General features: G+C 38.9%; 1 protein-coding gene across 5 annotated transcripts in view; it reads left to right on the top strand.

Annotated features, from left to right (window-relative positions):
- Positions 1-17283, top strand: part of LOC104049174 (protein PHTF1) — a 32076-nt gene that overhangs the window by 2202 nt on the left and 12591 nt on the right. For 4 of the 5 annotated variants that reach the window (XR_010376098.1, XM_064472053.1, XM_064472055.1 and 1 more), the window contains exons 2-6: positions 1762-2432; positions 9179-9316; positions 9748-9890; positions 10768-10935; positions 11877-11985. Coding sequence is in view for 4 of the 5 variants with exons in the window: in XM_064472053.1 (XP_064328123.1) it covers positions 1762-2432; positions 9179-9316; positions 9748-9890; positions 10768-10935; positions 11877-11985 (1229 nt within the window). In the remaining variant the exon portion in view is untranslated. Of the gene's footprint in view, positions 1-1761; positions 2433-9178; positions 9317-9747; positions 9891-10767; positions 10936-11876; positions 11986-12602; positions 17241-17283 lie in introns of those variants that run through there. The other variant, XM_064472058.1, reaches the window with a different exon arrangement.

Here is a 17283-nt window from a genome sequence, read left to right as displayed (position 1 = left end):
GGCTTTTAAACTATATCTAAAATGAGAAATGCTTAAAATAAGACACCTGTAACAACTAAAAATTAGTGTAGATACATCAGCAGGGAAGTATTGCCAGCAGTTCAGCGATGGCGTGTGAAACTCTTCTTTAGCTTCAGCTCAGAATCTCTGGTCCCACCAGAACAAAGATCGTTGTGGTTAGTATGTTCATTGCACTTAGTAAAGAAGTACCTATACTTGAGGGCTTAGTGACTGAGAAACCTTAGGCACACTTAACTTCTGAGACTTCCAGAAAAGTTTATTCAAAGGGCTGTTTCAGTTGACTTGCCAAAGCAAGTGATACCACCGTTCTTTTCCTGGTTTCCTTAGCTGTAATATAAAAATAAGGGCATTTGTTGTTTGTGAAGGCTAAGACCAGTAGTGTGAAAACTTGTATTTCAGGTCCTAAGACAATTGTATGAAGTTAGTGTTAAGCAATCAACTCTTTCTTCGCTTCATGAGTAATTCTGTTCATTACACCAGGCTGTTACGAAGGTCAGCTGTCTTTACCAAAGGGCTCAGAGACCAAACTAGTAATGGTATAGTTAAATACTGTGGTTAGACTAAATAACTTGAAGATGCGTTTATCACTACACCTTTTCTCATAGATCAGTGTAATTTTTTTTTTCTTCAAGTGCTGCAAGAGAATAAAGAAGGAATACAAATTTGATAGCTTTGCAGACAAAGGAAATTTTGTTAGCACAAAGCACTGTGCTGTGGGAAACTGAAACTTTAGCTACTGCATCTTCCAGGCAGATGTTACCTTCAGCAGCAGATTGTTCTGATCCCTGTCACTGTCTTGGTAATATGGCTCTTAGAGTTTGTGTGCGTTGTCGGTGTGAAATAGTTCTGATTCAGGCAGATGAAAATCTTGGTTTGGCAATTGAGTTTTTAACAGCTGGGCCATTGAGATTTCTAACTACATTCACTTACTAAATATTATTTAACTTAGTTTTTATTCCTAAAATATGAGCAATTAAACTATTACATTTTGCCTAGCAGAACTACTTTTTTGCATTTTATCTTTCAACCTTTAGCCTTGTACAGGTTGATAAACCTTAAAACCAAGCCCAAACTCTTAATTTCTAGCTCTGAATTAACTGAATGGTTAACTATAAGACTAGCAAAAGATAGCTGAAGATGTGGATGTGATGGCTTGGATCCTTTAATACAAAAGATCAGCAGTCTAAGGGGGGGTTTTATGGTGGTTTGTTTTTTTTTTTGCCAGAAAGCTAATTGCTTTAAGTATTTACCTCTAAATGTCAGTAATGCTGGTACCTCTTCAGTTGCTCTGTTTTGCTTCTATATTGTGTATCCAAAATCAGGGAAGTGTTCTGTAACTAAAGTCTTAATGTTTAAATGTTATGCATACTTGTTCATAGTCTTCCCCTGCATGGCACTGCCTTTAATGTCAGACATTATTAATGTACTTAATTATAGAAGTTCTGAAATATGGACTCATTTTAGAGGTGTTCTAATAAATCTATTAAAAAATGAAATATTTCTAAAATATTAAGCTTGAGTTTTGGCAGTTTTCCTTAATTCGAGGTTTCCCTTGCATAAAAACTAGATGCACTGCATTTTTTGTTGCATAATTAAGTCTTGTAAGTCAAAAGTCAAGGTATTACTGTTGGTCAGTCTTCCTGGGAATAGATAGCTTTAGCAAATGAGAGGTCTTACTTCTTTTTGGGTGAATGTGCTGCAACTGCAGAACTCTAATCATCTCTTTATTGTTGCTGCCAGAAACTCCAGATGAAAATGGCAAAACCCAGCGAGCTGATGGTCTTATTATGAAGAAGATAAAGAAAAAAAAGAAAAAGAAACACCGGGAAGATATGAGGGGAAAACGCCTGAAGATGTACAACAAAGAAGTGCAGACGGTATGCGCTGGGCTTACTCGCATTGACAAAGAGACTCTGTCTCAAGGACAGTGTGACAACTTAGAAATGAACAAGGAATCCTTCAGGTATCTGAAGGATGAGCAGCTCTGCAGACTGAATTTGGGTATGCAGGAGTATCGAATACCCCAGGGGGTACAAACACCATTTGTGACACACCAGGAGCATTCTGTTCGCAGCAGCTTCTTGAAAACTGGCACTAAATTTAGTAACTTCATTCATGAAGAACATCAGTCCAATGGTGGTGCTCTGGTCCTTCATGCTTACATGGATGAACTCTCATTTTTGTCTCCAGTGGAGATGGAGAGATTTGCAGAAGAGTTTCTTGCGTTGTCATTCAGTGAAAATGATAAAAATGCAGCTTACTATGCTTTAGCCATAGTACATGGAGCAGCTGCTTATTTACCAGACTTCCTGGATTACTTTGCTTTTAACTTTCCCAACACTCCAGTGAAAATGGAAATTTTGGGCAAGAAGGACATTGAAACAACAACGATTTCAAATTTTCACTCTCAGGTAAGAACTGTTCAAAGGCATAAAAGTTGCACAGCACCTAGGTTTGATTAATCTCATTAATCCAGAGCAGGGGTGGCCTAAATAGGTGAGGCACAAATATTTTTTGAAGCAGATGAAAAAGATGATTTTGGGGCTACTGTTACGGTGCTGTTGGTTCCTGTTTCTGCTTAAAGCTCTCTTGTGCCCACTGGAGGGATGTTTCAGACATGGCTGACTATAACCTGAGCAAGATCTGCACTGATCTTCTTGCAGGCTTTCAGTTGGTCTTCTAAACATGGAAGAACACTGACATTGTTCAAAACAATAGGGAAGTCTGCATGAAGAGTTGTATGGACTGAAAATACTAACGCTGTTTTTTCTATTCAACAGAGCTAGTTTTTTTGCAATGATAGTACTTTTCAGGTTTCAGTATACAGTTATTCGCAAAAAATAAGATGTTTTAACGTTTTAATTTTATCAGTAGTTGATGCTGGGTGTTTAAACTTTCCATCTTCAGAGAGAAGGTTAGAATATCTATTTAATTGCCTGTGAAAAAGGCTTTCATTTTATAGGCTACCTTAACTTCTATAGTAGGCTTAAACTATCTTATATTCTCAAACTATATCTTTATGTAGCTTAAATGGCTGTGACAGTAATAACTAAGCTAATTTCAAGATTCCCATATGAAACCCTTGTATTTAACTCTTGTGATCAAGCTTAGAAATACCTGTGAACATACAGCAACATTAGTTTAAACAAGTTCTGTTTCAGATAGAATAAAACTTCTTCCTGTGTAGTCTAGTCTGAGAACAGATTCACACTGCTGATTACTTCTAAAATCTTCATTCAAGACCTTAATTTGGTTCACCTGTTGGAAGGAAAAACCTGCAGTGGAGTGCACCTTAGTACTATTGGAACAGACCTTTAGCAGCAGATTTGGAAACAGTAATGCTTGTGTATGGGTTATCTGGATCTCTCTGGAGTTTACCAAATGCTTATAAGTAAACTTTCCATTAAAAAACAGTTACTGCTTTACAGAAAGTTACTGCATTGTCACTTTTGGAGTCTCTGAATACTTTCCAGTATTCATCATAGATACCATTAAATTAGTAATTCTGACAGCGTATGAATTTGACAAGGAATAGCTGCTGCAGCACTTACTTTAAACCATCTTCTATTTCTTGGTTTAAGTAATTCTTTACACTGACAGAGCTGCATCGGAGTGTGTAGTACTCCAAATCCAGTCTGTCTGACGAGCATACAAACTGCTGCCATCAGCAAGAACACTTTTGGACACTACACAGCTGTTCTCTGCAGATGTGAAACTTGTCCATAGGTTAGATTTTAAAGAGTTCCATGTTAGTGATTTATCAGTGTTCTTTGATGTCATGATTACATTCTAATTTACTTTGAGTACATGTGATGATTGCCTAAAATGGCTAAACAGGGCCAATTGGCTATGTAGAAGTTACGCTTTCTTGGTCTTGGGAACATGAATAGCTTACACTATAAATACGTGTGAGGAATGTATGGTAATAAATAAGAGGCTTCCCTGGGTTACAGTCCGTGCTGGTATTTCAATTAACTATTTTAAGTACTGTTTAAACTTGACTAAGATTGAGTCATGATATAAGGTTCAGTTGGTCTAAAACACCTCTCTAAACCAGCTTCAGCGTGACCTGGTTAATCCTCTCTGGCGGAAGTATTTGCTCAGTGTGTGAGCCACACTAACATATAGAGAAGTAGAGTTGTTGCAACTCTAAAGACAGCTGAAACAGGACTTTTCAGAGAATAGAGATGATAGTAAAGTAGTTAGGTTAGGCATGCATTTAAATAGATGGTGGATTTTAGCAGCGTGCACCTACCATAGTTGAATCCAAGTTTTACAAGCTAGCTTATCTTTAAATAGAGGAGGCTAAAATGCCTGGCTTAAGAGAGCACAGGGAGGATAAGTCTGGCTATTTTACTGCTATTCCTTGGCAGCACTGTTGAGGAATGAACAGATTGGCTAAGCTTCACTCCTGGACCTTCCTGTATGAGAGACTGTACAATACAAAAGCACTTTACAGTTATGCCTTTGCAGATTAAGCATGTAATAGTATTGTTGTATGCTGTAATACTGATACTGTTTTTAACCGGGGATGCTCAGTTAAGTTCCCTCCATTCTCCGTCAAACCTTCTGTATGCATGAACTTGCTTGCTATACTGAACTGTACTGTGGCAAGGGGATTTTGAGCATTAGGAGTCTTTAGTTCTGGAGAGTTGGTGTCAAGAAATCAAAACTTGATCTGTAAACTGCAAGTTAACTGAAAGGTAATGTGACCTTTGGCTTGTACAACATTGAGCTGCTTTGTGTACCTTTTCAGACAAACAATTTCATTAGGAAGTGTCTCCAACTCAAAATAAGGACTTCAATCTGGAAGACTTCATAAAAATCCAGTGATAATTAACTGCCTTGCAAGGTGAATTCCTTTGCTCTCAGGGCAGTGAGAACAGTGTAAAGTGAATGTTTATAAAAAAGCAGTCCAATGTGTATTGGTAGTAACTGGTTTCTGTATATTAAAATAATTAAGCTTCAGTGTTCTCTGGATTTTTTGCTTGCGTTGTCTCAGGCTCATTTGTTCTGATACTTAGAGCTAAAGCTAAGCTTTAGTTTGGAGCTATTCACTTGGACTAAGCTTTCAATACTCAAACTACTGAACAGTAATTTGTAAGCTTTCCTCACATAAGGGCATACTTCAGTTTGAACATTCTTAGTAGTGCAGCTAGGATGAACTCATATTTTTTCCCTTGGTTGTTTCAGTACAACTGCTTCTGGGTCTGCTCAGTGACTTGGAATATATCTACACTTAAAAAACCACTTCTGCTTTTTTTCCAAGAAACTGATCAACAGCCTGATCAGTTCTCTATATGGTCCAAAGAACAGTTAAACTATTACAAAGGAGTTGGGTGTTCTGGGAACAGGCCACGGAAGAGTTGGGGGACGTAAGTTTTGCATAAGCTGCTATTCCTTCTGGGAAGGAGGTGGGAGAAGCAGCCAACAGGAGATAATAGGGTAAGTCTTCCTGCTCCTGCAACATGCTGTCAGGGATAGAGCAATGAACCATATCATAGGTTGGTTGTCTGCCCCATCTTAACTTTTGTTACTCCTGGACAAAAGTATCTATTCTGGAAGGGCAATTTATTTTTGTTTAGCAGAAGCTATTGAAGTATGAAATGGAGAAATTGTGCAGCTGTGCTGCAAACTTAATTTGGTTTGTCACTTAAGCCATATAAATAATGCTTGGTGGTCTTGCTGAAATATCTGACAGGCTTTAGCTGAACATACAACCCTTGATGTAATGGCATGACATGCTGTCTTCCTTTCCTCCTTCTGTTGTAAATAGTAAGCTGCCTTATGTTCTTGTTGTCTTCCTTGCAGCAAAGTGTTTGCATGGCTGGTTTTATAGCTGACTTGACGTACTAAAATACAGTCACTGCCAACTGATTCATGCTTTTCTTGAAACTAGAGAGAAACTTCTGAAACTTAATCTCATTTGTCTCCAGCTTATGCCTCCTCTGTATGTTCTCTTACCCTTCAGAGTTATACTGCTTGCTTAACCCTTCATGAGGCAGGGGTCTGAATTATCTGAATAACATGAAAAACCAGATCTATGACTTCTACAGGAAATACTGATGCTGTCTACTTCTGTTCTCGCTCAAGAGTGTGAAACACTGATAGGCACATCGTTCAGCTGCTCTAAAATGTCCCCATGAGCACTGAAGAGCTGATTTTAAATATGCCTAGAACTTCACTCTTAGTGTGATCCTGTATGGAGCAGGGGATACATAGGGTAGTGATAGCTGTGTGGCATCTTGAAAGGGCACAGGACGCCTGAGTAGTCTTCCTAGCCCAATGGTCCTTTTACAACAGTAAAGAGAGTGCATGAGCTGATCCATAGATAGTAGCAGTTAGTACTTGTGTGATCCACTAAGGTTCATGAAGAAGCACAGTGAACAAATTACCACAGCACCTTCATTTCTATAATAAGTTATTAACTTCTGAGCCATTTAAACTAGAATGACCCAAGCTAAGGTTCTAAAGAAGAACTGAAGTTTAAACAAGGTTCTAATGGCTGTAACAAAGGGACTTCAGGTATTTCATAGTATCATCTTTCTTCCCTGAAAACAGGGGTGTATGAAGATGACTCTGAAACTGAAATAGCTGCTAAGAGTGCATCTAGAGCACTTGGCAAATGAAAGGTCAGAGTAGTTTGCAAGAAGGTGCAGGAAGCAGGTTACTTGGTCTTCCTTTAGTTGTGTGGCTTGGTGTCACTTGAATAAGATGCCTGTTCTTTTAGATGGCTGTGAACATACTTGTTATACACAAAGTCTTGGCATATTCCATATTCTTGAGACTGCTAACCTCTAACCAGTAGCTTTTGTATTTGTGCTGCTCTGGAGGCATTAAGGATGAGAAAGAAACAATGTGTGAAGGAATTGTTTACAGCATATTAAACTTGCAGACTACTCCCCCTGTGATTGAGGTGCTTGAGATGAATATGACAGCCTGCTGGAGATTGTCACAAGTTGGTACACATTTTCAGTGTAAACACATCCTGGTTTTAGTTCTCAAGTGTATATATTTAAGTTCTATTAAACTAGCAAAACATTAAAATCCAAGATTACATTAAAGTATTTCTAGTGTCTCCTTTATAACTCTTGAATTCTCTTCTACTTTTCATTGCGTTCCAGTGCATTAAAAAAAAAGCTTCTACTTTTCATTCTCTTTGAAAACATTACAAGGAAAAACTGCATATGGTGTTGTTATTCATTTTAACTTGTGATAAACACCTGTGAAATACTATGAATACTCAACAGGTGGTTTCAATGGAACAAGTCTCATCTGGAAGTAGTTGATCTCCACTTCCTTTAATAGTACCAGGCAGTTAAACTTAGCTGACTTAAGAACCAGTGCATTTCAGTCCTCCTGTGGGTGCACAGAACTAGACTAGTGCTGTAGTTTTCCAATACTACTGCTCAGAATTGTATTCTGGCTAGCTGATGAAATCATTCTGCTTTACTGGTAGAGGTTCATATCTAACACCAGTAATGTTCTAATAGGATTTGGAGACTTAACTTTCTTAGGGCAACAGACAAAAAGAATTCACAGCCTCTGAAGATAGTGCCTGGTTCATACATCTGTATGGTCCAACCCAGAAAGGTAGTACGTGCCCATTCTGCTGCTGGTGGTCTCGGTGGACCTGAAGGTAGAGTGCTCGAGCTGCATGGTGAAGCTCTGAGTGACTTGGGATGTAAACTTCTATGTGTGAAGGTAGAGGTCATGTGGTGCAGCACATGTGGTGCAGGCTGAGGAATAAAGATGTATTTGAAGTTGTCTTTGGTTCCTAGTTAGCTTTTAATTCAAATGTGTGCAATCAATGTAGAACTGCCAACTGCATATACACAAAGCTAATGAAAGGAGGACTCTGGAAGTAGGAGTGAATTAAACTCCTGTAATTAAGCAGCTAAATATCTATGGTTGCTGCTAGAGGATAAAACTGCAGCAGTAACTGTAACTCTTCCCTAATTTACCTTTAACAACTTCATGGAGTAGTTTAACTACATCTGGTTTGTTGGCTAAACTGCAAAACTTAAAACTAAAAAACCTAAAACTAAGCTGCTTCATACATATTTCTATAAATGGAATTAAAAGGTATCACTTCCTGAACATGACTAAAAATTGCAAATTTATCAGTAATCCTCTGTCCTTTGCACCTCTCCCACCATGTAGCCGTGGAGATCAGCTGCAGTTGCTCACCACTAGAACCACTTGATGAATGTAGAGAGGCCGTTGAAGAGTGGTAGAAGGCTGGGGCTCAGACACAACTGAGTGTACAAACCAGACTAATCATGGCAGATTTTCTGATCTTTTAAGGTTGAGTAGCTGTTGCATCTACATAAAACCTACTCTGTGGCCACATGGCATGTTGTAGCTGCAGTCCTTAGGACGAGACTAGGGAACACTGGAGTCTGGACAGTGGTTCACCTCTGGGAATGGGAGATGGGCAAGAAAAGCTCCCAGATGACTTGGGAAAGTGGGGCAGTCTGTGCTGCAGAGGGTGGCAAAAAGCTGTAAGTGAGGTTAAAGTGTTTCTGGCCACAGCAGTGACAGCAGGTTATACTGCAAATGGTAATCCTAAAATTGTTGTAAACTAACACTGGATTTCTAACTAGACCTCTTTTCCTCAATCTTTTGTCCATTTTTGTGGATAAACTATAGCAATATTGCCTAAACCACTGTGTGAAGGATGCCCAGATTTTTCACTGCAGTCATAGGGTAAAGACCTGTACGACCTGACTGAAAAAGAATGCATGCTTCAACAACATACAGGTTGAAATGCAGAAGCAACAGATAACTGCACAAATCAGTAGAGAGTTTAAGTTTGCTGGTGAAAGACTGAGTCACAATGAAACTTTGCATGGTGGGTTTTTCAGGTCAGCCTAGAAGTGCTGAATTGCTCCTGATTTAGTCAAATACTAACTTGCTCTTATCCAAACTTTGGAAGTATTTCCTAGCAGTCACGCAGACAGGAGTTCATTTCTCTTGGGATACCCTATGGGCCTCTGTTCTAAACAGTCTCTGTGCATATTCCCAAAGGCATCTCTAATAAAATAGATGTAGATGAGTCCAAGATTCATTGCAGCTGTGGTGTAGTGTATTATACCAGTCAATTTTAATCTCTCGTAACAGAATTAAAGCTGTGCTGGTATTGTCTTTGACTCAGGTCAATCGAACGTACTGCTGTGGAACCTACAGAGCAGGACCGATGCGGCAGATCAGTCTCGTTGGAGCAGTGGATGAAGAAGTTGGGGACTACTTCCCAGAATTTCTAGATATGTTAGAAGAATCTCCGTTTCTCAGAGTAAGCAGTAATTTGTGGTGTTTTGTTTAGAGCGATGTAGATATTTAAATGATTACTAAGTTTTATGTATTTCCAAGTAATTAGGAACCATAAAGTATTTTCTGTCTTGATGTGCTTATCGTTTGAGCTGCTGAGGTACATTCTTTCCTGTGTCCAAGTGAAAGGTACTGAATTAGGTAGCTACAGTTGCGTGAATAATTTAGAACTTAACTATAGTTTTTATATATGCAGTACATAACTAATTCCCTAAAAACTAAGTTTGATGAAGTTAGCTTGGAATATATTTTACCTCTTGAATTTATTTTAGTTTCTGTGCAATTCTTCTGACAGCAAATTTGAACGAGCTTTACCAAAGGCATCATTTTTCTATCTCACCCAGTGTTTTGTGTTATGTGTGTTTTGTGGGTTGTTTTGTTTTTGTTTTCTTTTAGATGACTTTGCCCTGGGGTACTCTTTCTAGTCTCAGACTTCAGTGCAGGTCACAAAGTGATGATGGTCCCATAATGTGGGTGAGGCCAGGAGAGCAGATGATCCCAACAGCTGATATGCCAAAATCGCCATTCAAACGGCGCCGGTAATGTTTTGTTTTCCTTTCTGTTTTAAAGGTAAAACATTGCAGTTATGCCTGTGTTAGATACAAGAACAAAACCCAAATAATTCATGTGTGGCTAGTTCTTCAGGAAGCTAACTCACAGATTTAAGTTTCATTTTAATCTCTGTTTCAAATTGGCTCAGTGGATAAGACATATGTTATGGTTACTTTATTTCACCACTTTTCATAGAGGTAGGCCCTAGATCAATGCTTTCTTAAGATTGAAAACTTTTTTTAGTATCCTTCAGGAGAGTTTTGTTCATCTTTTTTTCTGCAGAAAGAACTAATTTGGTGGGGGAGCAGGTGAAACGCTCTAAAACAGCAGAGATCCTTACACTATTCATGTCACATTTTAATGTTAGTGCTAAAGCACTTCTAATACTGCCTGCCGGCTCAGCAAGTATTGTGGTGTACATATATACTTGCTATCTTTCTCAGAAAGAGTGTGCTGTAGAACAAATTTTAGGAGATAAAGAATTGGAAGCATATTTTAATTGTGATTTCAAGCAGAATGTCTGGACATACTCCCACATAACTAAACTTGTCGTAAAACTCTAGTGAAATAGCTCTATTTTACATACCATTAATTTCCCGGAAGAATTCTTTCAGCACAAGTGAAGAAAAATCTTTTTGGTCATGAGATTTATTTTATGAAGTTGGATCTCATAATCTGAATTGTACTGTGCTGTATTTGTTTCAATCTCTTGTTGAATAAACACCTAGAAGAAATCAGAGGGAAGTGCTTTGGTCTTTGATTTTGAAGCCTGCAGCACACAGAGCTTTGAGATTATTCTAGTCAAGTAGTTATTTTTGAGTAGTCTGAAACATTTTTTTAGTATGTCTTTTTATCGTGTTGTAGGTCAATGAACGAAATAAAGAATCTCCAGTACCTACCTCGGACCAGCGAGCCCCGTGAGGTTCTGTTTGAAGACAGAACACGAGCTCACGCTGATCACGTGGGTCAAGGCTTTGACTGGCAGAGTACAGCGGCTGTAGGTGTGCTGAAGGCTGTACAGTTTGGGGAATGGTAAGTGCCACAGAAATGCAGTTCTAAATCTTAAATTCTAAACGCTTTCTCTGTTAAAGAAAATTCCTTGGAAAACAAGCCTAATCAAAGAAATGGTTTAAACCGTATGAGATACATTTTGTCTAGAGCTAGAAAGGGACAAGCTATATACCTACTATTTTTCCCTCCTCTTGAGGCAGTAGAAAAGTTATAACAGCAGTTTGCAGAAAATTTTAGTGATGTACAAAAGAAGCCTTAAGATACCATGCCTGGACCATCATCTGCAATTGTTCTTTTTTTGAATAGGTATATTAATGCTAACTTCTGTAACAGTAATCTAAGAACTTAATGTGATTAATTTCACAGCTACAGTGCTTTCTCATTTCATGTACCCAGGATGTTGCTGTTGACCTTGCACAGAAACTAAACTTGCATCATTGTTCTTTCTAGTAACTACAGTAGAAATTGGATAGCATCATTAGCAATATCATTAGATTTTCATATGAATAAAAGGTGCCAGAACTTCCTTTGCCCTGATTCGCAGCAGTTAAATAAAACCTGGCTCCTCGTTGCTTCAGCTTCAGAGTTACTTTGTTTTTCTGTTAGTACAGAGTTACTCTGTCCAGTTACAGAATAGAAGAATTGAGGCAAATGTGGTTCCTAGAACACGCAGAGAACTTTGATAGTGGCAATTTGAACCTAGTTCTTGGTCATTTCAGTATAGTATTTCTCCATGAAAACATTGCTTCTGTTGTGCATGCATCAAGAAAGAAGTAAAATGAAAAAAAAAATCTACAAATTATATCTCCTTTTCAAAATAATACTTGTATTAAGAAGCAATGGGACTTTGTGCACAGTGTAAAACTGAAATAGGTCAATGGTTCAATGAAACTTTCTGCTGGAAAGAGCTGTACTTTAACGCAAATGTTTTAAAAATTCCTGGAATTCTCATCTTTTTCTAGGAGTGACCAGCCTCGTATAACCAAAGATGTGGTTTGTTTTCATGCTGAAGATTTCACTGATGTTGTGCAGAGACTTCAGCTGGACCTGCATGAACCTCCAGTGTCACAGGTATTGAATCTTCCCCAGTGACAGCTCATTCTTAGCATTCTGGAAGTAGCTTCTGACAGTTTCAGGTTCACTGTGTAGCCAGCCCTTTTGTATCCTTAGTGGCCCTCGGTTCACAGCCCTCTTGGGCTACTTCCCCCCCTCATGTTTGAGAATAGAGTAGTTCAGTTGGAAGGGACCGACAACCATCATCTAGTCCAACTGCTTTACTCTTCCACCAAGCTGGGATTTATGCTGCAAGTCATAATATGTGCTATAGGAACAGGTAGAAGTTGATTAAGAAGTCGTGTATGCCTGTTTCTGCTTTCTAATATACTGATTGTCTTAGGATGTGAAGGCATCTAAACTCAGTCCTGTCGGCCAAAACAGTGCAGCCTCATGTCAAACTTACTGTTTTCAACTATAACAGCAGAATGCTCTTAACTGTTCACTGTCCTCTTAAGGTGTGCATGTTAGCTAAATTATGTTTTAAAAGTCCAATTCTCATTTAAATTCCAAGTTTTACCTGTTAAGCAGGAACATTCTCATTTAGACACAAAGTACATTGAAAATAGGTGGATACTGAACTGTTTGCTCTAAACAGAGTAGACCACTAACTGTACCATCTTTCCTTCTCCCAGTGTGTTCAATGGGTGGATGAAGCCAAACTAAACCAAATGAGACGGGAAGGCATTCGCTATGCTAGAATTCAGTTGTGTGACAATGACATCTACTTCATCCCCAGAAATGTCATTCATCAGTTCAAAACAGTGTCAGCAGTCTGCAGCTTAGCCTGGCACATAAGACTTAAACAATATCACCCTGTGGGGGAAACTTCTGAAAACGCAGAAAGCAATTCAAGCTTGAACAGTAGTGTTCCTGGAAAGACAGTGTCAGAAGGTGAACCCCAGTGCGTGAGTGTAAAAGTAGAGTCTGAAGAACCAGGTATAGAAATGCAGCTTACAACAGGGGTGCTCTCCTCTGTTTCTTCAATATCAGGACTTGTGCAACCAGATCAGGTGGCCCAGCCCCTTCCAGGTTTTAAAATAGAGTCTGATCAGCAACACAATCCACAGGATCATGCAGGCTCTTCTGTGTGATATGTATATAATCAAACATTTTTTTAACAACTTTTTAAAATTTTGATGTGAAGTTATAGTTTTATAACTGGCTTATGTTTTATTGGAGAAATCTTGCCTATAATTCTATAAAGAAAGGTGACATTCCAAAATGTCAAGCATATCTTTTTTACACAGATTATGCAAAATTCAAGTTGTATTTGAACCCCTTAGTACAACCTGTAACAGTGGTCTACCACTTCTTTCTGTTTAAGTAGAGAGATACTGAATATCTCCTCAAAGTCAGACTGAAATTCCTCCAGGAACATAAAACGATTGAACTATATTGGTCAGTGTTATTTCCCTGCTTTTACTTTATCTCTAATCTTCACCAGAAAGTGATGCTTTTGTAGACGACTTGCAAAGTGACTTTCCCATCTCATTTTAATTGCTTAAAAAAAAAGCACAGCACTTTTGATGATTTGTGAAATTTTTGGTATGTCTGTTCGTGACATGTTGGTTTATATACAGGCTACAGGAATTGATCTCTACTTCTTACAGTTCCTACACAGGTGATCTGTAAAATTAACTGAAGAAAGTGTCTGATCCTGTTGAAATGCAATGACTTACTGACCTAATACTTTTCATAGCACTGCTTATGTTGTTTGGTGTGAGGGTTTTGCTTCCAAAATACATCTTCCCTGAACATGATTAATACTAGTGTCAAAATTAAAGAACCTATTGGTAGTCTTGTGGAGGAAACTGCTATCTTTGAGCACTTTAAGGCTTTAAAATACTAACCAACTTGGCAGCTTGTTTTGGTCAGGTCGTAATGTGTCCAATGGAACCACACTTCCCCTTGTACTGATGCACTTATATATTAGCATTGAGTTGGTAACTGACTTACACAGTAAGGCTGTCCTTACTCTAGGAAGTTCTGTATTACCGTTTCACAATAAAAAGTATTACGGCATTGGACTTCTGTTTCCATGTGTAGCTTCTGGGTGCCCAGGTACTGTGGAGAAATCAGTGGCACGTGCTAAATATGTAGTGTCAGCTATCAACAGTTTTTAAACAATCTTTCAATATTTCTGGATGTTAATGTGTAATCTGTATTTGACTTTCACTCACCCCATTTATTACTGCCTTTTCCGGTCATCAAAAGGAAAAGCCCCATCCCTTTCTCTCTCTCCCTTCCCCTCCCCACATTTAGAGTACAAGTTGGGTTTTGGTGCAACTTAAGCTGTCTCCAGATAAGTTTATTTGTTCTAATCCTCACTGAGGTAGGAAAGATTTGAAACACTATGTTAGACTAGACAAAAGCAAAGATGCTGTGTTAGTTCTGGATGCATCTTTTTAATATCAATTATTACTCTTCTCTTTATAAGGGTCTCTAAAATATGTTACTCTATTATAAATCTTACTTTGTGCAATATTGTTTGTGTAGGCTTTTATATACATATTAGCACCTCAGTGTAGAGGTCACTATTTTAAACTGATAGAAAAATAATCATCAGAAGATACTGCAGTGATTAGTTAGAACCTGTATTACTCCTTACGTGTATGTATGTATTGTCTTCGGTACAAAAATGAGGACTAGGAAATATTTCAATTTAAAACTAATTTACAGATTGAAGTGGTAGTGACTTGTTTAGTAATCTGTGTAAATAAGGTGTTAGAATGGAAAGCTTTTATGATGAAAAGTAATGTGATTCATGCAGGGGTGTAATTTAATCTTAGCAGAAATTCTAGATGACCCAGACTGGTTCATAAATGAGCCGTCTGTTCTCTGGTGGGTTTTTCCACTTTTTACTTTGAGAGGAATTTCATAGCTTTAAGGGTTGTGCAAAGTAAAATTCCTCACAGGCAATAGTGGTTTCAGTTCATCCTTCACATTCAAAGATCGTATTACCCAAGGGTGTTCTTTCCTTTTTACAAAGTCTGCTAGTCTTCCAAGTGCCCATTTCACTTCTCACATGTGCTATTCTTTGGTCGTGTCAGTAGAGGTACATCAATAAGGTGGCCATTCTTTGACAGCCAGCACTGCGTACAATCACTCAGGAACTGACAAATCTGCAGATACTACAGCAAGTCTGCAAACATAACTTTAAAGGCAGAATAAACAGATGAAGAACCCCCATATACCAACTTGTCTGTTTTATAGTGCAAGTTGAAATAGAATGAAGAGGGAATCAATTTGGAAGTCCTCTGTAAATTCTAGTAGTGTGTTTTCAAATGGATAAAGGAAGACCACCAGAGTGGCTCATGTCGCTTTCAAAACTGTAGCTTTAGTGAAATCTGTGACTACAGCCTGAAATACCAGGAGAATGCCCTGACTTAGCTCTTTGGATAGAGGGACATGACCAATAAGATCATGCTCTCTCTATGTTCTGTTCAATTACTAACTTAATATCTAATGTCAGACTTAAATACAGAAGCGTATCTTCAAATGGCTTGAATGTTGCTGATTTCTAGCATGCTTGGAAGATTGAGGAAGAGAGGAGCAAATTTATAAAAATCTATTGCCTAAGTACGTTATTGGCTTTGGTACGCTTTAACCAAAAGGACATACCACTTTCAAGCTCCACCTCTGCTGTGGATGTGAAGTATGAGAGGGATTGCTTATGAAGCTGATTGCTATACTGCCTAGCCGTTGTTTCAAGATAGCTTCAAATTGCACTGAAAACAACAGCAGAATTAGAACAATGCCGTGATGTGAAAGATGCAAATGTTTTCCAGAACAAGACATGCAGAATACTGATTTTTTTGTAAGCTATAGATGTCTAGAAATGAAGTAATGAGTTCAAGCCACTTAGTGTTTGAGCAAAACAAGTCTCTCAGCAGGTCCAAGTAAATATTTCTGAATATCCCTCACGTTAAATAGCTGGCTGTTAGAATTTCTATGTAAGACTTTATAGAACAGCCTACATAATGAGGTAATCAAGCTTTGGCAAATTTCATGGGTTGTTCTAATAGTTCTCAGTAGCACCCAGAGATATACTGAACAGTTCATAAATATGAAAGTGCTGGTCAGTTACTGTAAATCCTCAATGCCCCATTTATGAGGATCTGCCCTATGATATGTGAGAAAATGCTCCTGCTTTATACTGGAGACAACTGGTAATTGACCAAGCCCTTGCTCTGTAAGGGGTGATCAGCTTTGAGATACAGCACTCGGGCGTAGGCTTCTACTTTAACATGCGGTTGACTAAAAATGTTACTTGGGATAAAGGTGAGTAGCTCAGCTGGGCCAGAAGTGGACTAGGAGAATGCAGTTTAAAGCTGGAATACCAGTTAGCTTCAGCGTCCTCTCTCCTTGACATGCTACAAGTCATTTTGCACAGATACTTGGCACGTTCTCTTCCAGGAAGGTGGGACACTCGGCGAAGTGTTCTCAGGGGATTTATAATCAACGTTTTTCACAGGTGTAGATCTTGCCATACAGAAAAAGGGCTCCCACTGTACCCGTGTCAGTTCTCCTGCGTGTTACAGTCTAGTTTCCCTGGAAAAGAAAGGCTAGTTGTCAGAGCTTTTCCCACAGGCGTGAGCTCAAGTCCTTAATCTGGCATGGCCTACCATTTTCAGGTCTGAATCAACTGAGTAATAAACTCTGAAATTGTAGTTTCCGAGGAGTGCTAAGTGTTAGCAGCTCTGTACTTGCTTAAGGGGTGCAAGAAGAGGGGGATGCCTGTCTGTACTCCCACGAAAGCGGCCCCTCTCCCCGGAGCTCGTGCTGCTGCCGAGACTCGCCGGTGGTGTGCGGCACCGCGGGGCGACGGCACAGGGTGGAGAGGCGCCCGTGGGGCGCTCGGGCTTGGAGGAATACGTATGCTTCTGATTTCTTTGTACAACATGTAAAGAGACTTCTGTATTGCTGTTTTTTGTGATTTAATTTGATTTTGATTGGCAGCTACGATTTTTTTTTCTGTGGTTTTAATTTATCTAAGGTCTCTGCCTACAGAGGACGTGTACAATTGCCTGGAAGACTGTTTGCTTTGTGCGGCCTTAGTATATTTATTGACATTAGCAAGTGTTTCAGAGGCTTCGGGCGAGCGCCGAGCCTCTGTGTGAATACTTAACGCAGTGCATTTCTGTCAGTAGCTGACTGTACACGAGTGTCAAACTGTTAAGCTATTTCTTTGTAAAATAGTCCAACGGAATGCATAGAATTTTTTCCTGTAAAGTATTTTTTTAATAAACAAAGTCTGATTTTGTCCTTTACTGCCTGGCTCCTTATTTCTGCACCCGAGGCCCGGGCGGGGCC

This window comes from Phalacrocorax carbo, chromosome 23, assembly GCF_963921805.1.
Source record: "Phalacrocorax carbo chromosome 23, bPhaCar2.1, whole genome shotgun sequence".
Taxonomy (NCBI): domain Eukaryota; kingdom Metazoa; phylum Chordata; class Aves; order Suliformes; family Phalacrocoracidae; genus Phalacrocorax; species Phalacrocorax carbo.
The sequence above is the reverse complement of the archived record's forward strand: the minus strand, read 5'-3'. Positions and strand labels throughout refer to the sequence as shown.